The sequence below is a fragment of the Vanacampus margaritifer genome, chromosome 18 (assembly GCF_051991255.1).
Source record: "Vanacampus margaritifer isolate UIUO_Vmar chromosome 18, RoL_Vmar_1.0, whole genome shotgun sequence".
Taxonomy (NCBI): Eukaryota; Metazoa; Chordata; class Actinopteri; order Syngnathiformes; family Syngnathidae; genus Vanacampus; species Vanacampus margaritifer.
The window spans coordinates 15008107-15013106 of NC_135449.1; the positions used below are offsets into that span (position 1 = coordinate 15008107).

The 5000-nt window shown below is 40.5% G+C and overlaps 1 protein-coding gene across 2 annotated transcripts in view; it reads left to right on the forward strand.

Moving 5' to 3' along the window:
* mprip (myosin phosphatase Rho interacting protein) overlaps positions 1–5000 on the forward strand; it is a 63420-nt gene that overhangs the window by 40119 nt on the left and 18301 nt on the right. For both annotated transcript variants that reach the window (XM_077550403.1, XM_077550402.1), the window contains exons 16-18: positions 1–1242; positions 4516–4663; positions 4764–4881. The exon at positions 1–1242 is cut by the window's left edge and continues 1377 nt beyond it. In XM_077550403.1, the coding sequence (XP_077406529.1) occupies positions 1–1242; positions 4516–4663; positions 4764–4881 (1508 nt within the window). The remainder of the gene's footprint in view (positions 1243–4515; positions 4664–4763; positions 4882–5000) is intronic.

Consider the following 5000-nt stretch of genomic DNA (forward strand, 5'->3'; position numbering starts at 1 on the left):
TCAAAGATAGACGTTAATGTAGAGAAAATGCTGATTAATTTAAAAAGTACTTTATGTGTAAACAAATGCCATAGTTCTCTAAAAGAAACCCTTTTTGGTGTAAGTCAGAAAGACATGAGGTTGATTTTAGAGGCAGAATTCTTAAGCCAGATTCTGAGCACCACAGAAATAAAACCAGCAGCAAATACTCTTGACTGTGGTAGCAGTTTGGCACAAGTGACTGCTCAAGAGTTTTTGAAGCTCTTGCTAAGTCAGATTGATGCAGATGCAGAAGCTGTGAGAGACCGAATGGCCGAGTCAGATTTTTCATTGATGTATAGCTGGCTTGATAATGAAACAAACAGCTTTATTCTTAAAGGGTTAACCGAAACATTAAAAGCAAAGGCAAACTGTTTGACAAAAATTGCATTGAGGGTTCAGATGGCCAAAGATGACGACTTTCTGTCTTCAGCTCTAGCTAGCTTCACATTTGGTCCAAAACAGAGGCAGACTTCAGAGTATCTGTTTGATGCCCTTAAAGATGCTTGTATGTCATATGTGATTACTAGGCTGCAGGTGCAGCATGAAAAAGAGCTTAGGAAAAAGCAGACCAAAGTTGAAGTTCATGGGTTTGAGTGTCCAAACTGCCCAGAATTGAGGAAGGTTACTGAAGATCTGCAGACCCAACTGTCAGATGTCCATAGTCAATTGTATGACGCATCTATAAAAATCATGTCAGAGCCAGATATTTCCATCCACATAGAAGGGGAGTCAATTAACCCATCTGATAAAACCTGTGACATGACACCTCATGACATGATAGCCAGGTATGAGAAGGAGCTGTGGGATGTCAAAGACAGCTATGAGCAGGAAGCTAACAGACTGAGGAAAGAAATCGCTGAAGCCAGTGAAACTCTGCGCCTCCGCTCCGAAGAGAATGCCAGAGAGATTGATTTACTGACAAACTGTATGGAGGACCTCAAGAAGAAGCACGAGTTGGAACGGATAAACCTCATTGAGAGGTTTGACCAAGAAATGGAGGAGCTGAGTAGTATGATTGCTCCTTCAAACCCAAACAAGGCATCTGCAGCTGAGGAAGGTCAGTTACATTCCACCCTTGTCCAGACATCCCATCTCAAAGAGTGCATCCAGGAGCTGCTGACACGAGTCTCAGTTGTGACCGAAGAGATGAGACGCCGCGAAAAACAGGGCGAGATAACCACTCTGCGGCTGAAATACGAGAAAGACCTGGAAAATTTAAAGGTGGAAGCGTTCGTTGTCCTTACCGTTCGCCATCTGTGATGCCTTGTGTTCGTTTGTGGCATTCCCAGAACCTCTCCCAAAACCTGCCCCCCCCCCTCCCCTCCCAACCCCATGCATCCTATACTTGCTCTTTCTTCTATTAACCAATTTCCGTCTGTGTTGCATGAACTACATTGTATGACACCTATTGAGTTTATTCTGTCATTAGTTCCACTTCCTCAACATAGAATGAAACAGATGGTTTTCCATTCTATTGGTAGATTAGTTTGCTGACGGTGGATATAAAAACTCTACACACGCCTGTTGAAATGACAAAAAAAGAAGATAAATCATTTCACAACTTGTTTTACCTTGACAGTGTATCAATCCAGTGCTTTATATATATATAATTTTCAAAACTTTTCACACCAGGTTTGCCTACAGCTATACCATGCACAACTCGTTAAAAAAGAAAACTTTTATAGGGAAAATGAAAGTGTGCACAACCTTGGGACGGATTCAGAACACAGCCACATTCCCAGTTATAACAGGGTGTGCACACTTTTGCAACATGAATATTTTAGTTATTCACTATTTTTTTGGTGTTATTTAGTTGTATGAGTTATATCTGACATTAATAGTGTAAGAAGTGCAGAAATTATTTATAATTGTCTTTTTTTTGTATCACATAAACCTGGCATTTGAACAGAGGTGTGTAGGCTTTTTTTTTTTTAATGTCCACTCAAATATATTATGTGTTAAGGGTAGCAAACATGGACCTTTTTTAGGCTTTTATTGGTCTAGATATATTTCCCATTAATTCCATCTAACAGTTAGTGCTTTTAATGTCTTAATCCTAATCAACGGCATTATTTCATTATAGTATCAAGTCAGGTCATTATCGAGTCAGGTCATATGATATAAACATGCTCAAAATGTAATGCATTTGTGGTTCCCAAAACAATGGATGTAATTATAATTTACATTTAGCAATTTACAGTTTGCCAACAATAGATGAAATATTTAGAAATTAGAAATATAAAACAAGATACTTCTTTTAACATTCATCACTAGATTCTCATTTATAAACCACAACTACTCTACAGTTAAACATAGTATTTCTGCAAATTTTAGAATTTCTGTATTAGTTCCCACCAGTGACGTACAGTTTGGGTAGGCAGGCAATCGCGAATTGAGACACACACACCAATTACATATTTGTGTGTCGGCAGGCGAGTGTCCAATGTATCCTAGGTTGACTATATTTTCATTTCCCAAGAAAAGAGGACACTCGAGATACTTAATACTCAGATACAAGATTCCATACATTCAAACTATTTTAACATATGCCTCCTGTGTATGGGTAGAAAATAAAACAAAAAAAACATTACTTTCTTTTGAAGTGTTACATTTTGTGCACCGCAATCTTTATTTTTATTTTATTTTTTATTTCGATCGGGGTTCGTACTCGTCGCCTCCGGTGCGGCAGCTCAACACTTGCCAATCAGCTAAAGTTCTGGGTCACCGTCAGCCAGTGCGCAGTCTGCCAGCCACAGTAAACGTTGCAGTGCAAACCCGCCCGGCCGCCCGGAAAGAATGTAATAAAGTGAATATCTCCCTGTAAAACAGCCTAATTCCTCACAAAATCAAGCTAGCAATAACAATGCCAAACACCATCCAAAGTGCCAATCTTTCCTTTTTCACCATTCTTTGTAAAAAGTACGAATAATTCTTTGTCCCTTACTTTGCTGAAGATCCTAGCTAAGGCGTTGGTCTCCCACCCTTCAAAAGAAGGTGTTTGAAAATAGTTTTATATTCTCCAGAGTGGTGTCATCTTACCGCTTTGCTGTGCACTAAGTGTGTTTTGAGTTAACGAATGCACTGTGCGAATATACGTTCGCATAGGAATAATACAGCGACGTAAAAAGGCTGCGTGGCGATCTGCCTATTTGCGTAACAGACTTTTCTACTGGGTAACTGACGGGCTGGGAAAAGCACAGTAGTGGTGTGCCTTCAGGAGGATAATTTTTGCAGCATTTTTGCCTGCAGGCCAGACGAAGTAATGAGTCATTTTTAATTGAGGTATGAAAATCACCAAATGTTGTCACTTTTAAAGCTATAGGGTAGTGTAGGCTTTCTGAAATGAATAAATAAAATACGTAGAAAAAGTGGTTTCAACTTTCATTTCAGTCTGGGGTAGGCAGTGCCTACCTTGCCTATCCTGACCGCACGTCACTGGTTCCCAATAGATAACCAATTTAGTTTGGATGCTGATAAAATACTCAAATGTGTTAAGGCATTTTCTGAAGCAAGTTGAATAAATTTGTTGTTGTTGTTTTTTCTTCTATACCATGTAACTACATGTGCTGTGTTAATAGTACTGAAGGTGGTCTTTGCTTATTTGGTACATTTTTGCAACAGTATTTTTATGGTTATAATTAGGATTTGGTTAGATTAAAGTTTGTGTTGGGGTTGAAGTTAGTCCATTTATAACTTGTCCAACTCGAATGCTCTAAATTGTCTGAATTGTAAGTTCATGCCCACGCCATGACCGAGAATATATTTACTTAGGCGATACAGAGTCTTGACATGGTTCTAAATAAAGCGTATGCTTGGTCTGATGTCAGAGCAGGAAGTTTACATTTGCTCTTGGGGAGGATTTTCAGCTTCTCACAGTGGGTTCCTGGAGCTGAGCTCTCAGGAGATTTTATCCCTATAAAAACAGACTAGGCCACTGTTTCCCCTCTCTGGCTGTAGTTGGATTGAGGCATGCAGAATGGACACGGGCTGATGTGCAGCCATCGACTGAGCTCAAAGATTAGCGCCGGTGAATAGAGGAACGGAAGCACTCCATGTGTTTGGTTGGGCTTGTAGAAACTTGCACTGCGAATGACTGCTGTGCACTGCTTGTCAGTGTGTGAATGAGGTTTAACGATCAAAAAATAGTGGCTCATAAGCAAAACTACACTCTTACATATTTGTTGGTACACAAATGACAGCATACACTTTGTTAAACCCTTTTTCAATCATATCTTATGCATTTCTTCATTGTACCTTCATTGTGTATCCTGTCATTCCTCTTAACCCTTTTGTGCTCACACAGGCTCAACTTGCTCATGGCTAACACGCAGTAGCTTGCAAGTTCCTTGCCGGCTAATAAATGGGCCATCTGTCTGGGTCCTTGTGTGCCGAGAGGTTTTTCCTGCTCAGCTCATATGATCCAGAGAGCCTGTTGGTCCGTTGAGAGCTGAGCCGTACTCACCCACTCACTAACCCTGTGTTGTCCTGCCACAGGCAACTTGTGAGAGGGGCTTTGCAGCAATGGAAGAGTCTCATCAGAAGGTGATCGATGAGCTCCAGAGGAAACACCAGAGAGAGCTAGAGAACCTGCAGGAGGAAAAAGAAAGACTGCTGGCAGAGGAAACTGCGGCCACCATTTCTGGTAAATCATGAAAATATAAAGCAGTGGAAGAAAGTCATGTCACCGTTGTCCCTCATCTTGCCGAATTTGTAGTAAAATAAGACTTTTGTGTTGATCTCAGCAATTGAAGCAATGAAAAATGCTCACCGGAACGAGCTGGAGAAAGAGCTGGACAAGGCTCGTAAGGCCAACAGCAACGCAGAAAATGCAGACATCGAGGAGATCCGCAGGCAGCATGAGTATGTTGCCTGTAAATTTGCAATATTGGCACCAAACACTTGAGTAGACTCTTTTTCTGGAGAACGGATGGTTTTATTTTGTATTTCGTTTTAAGATTTTGTATGATTTGAATGACATA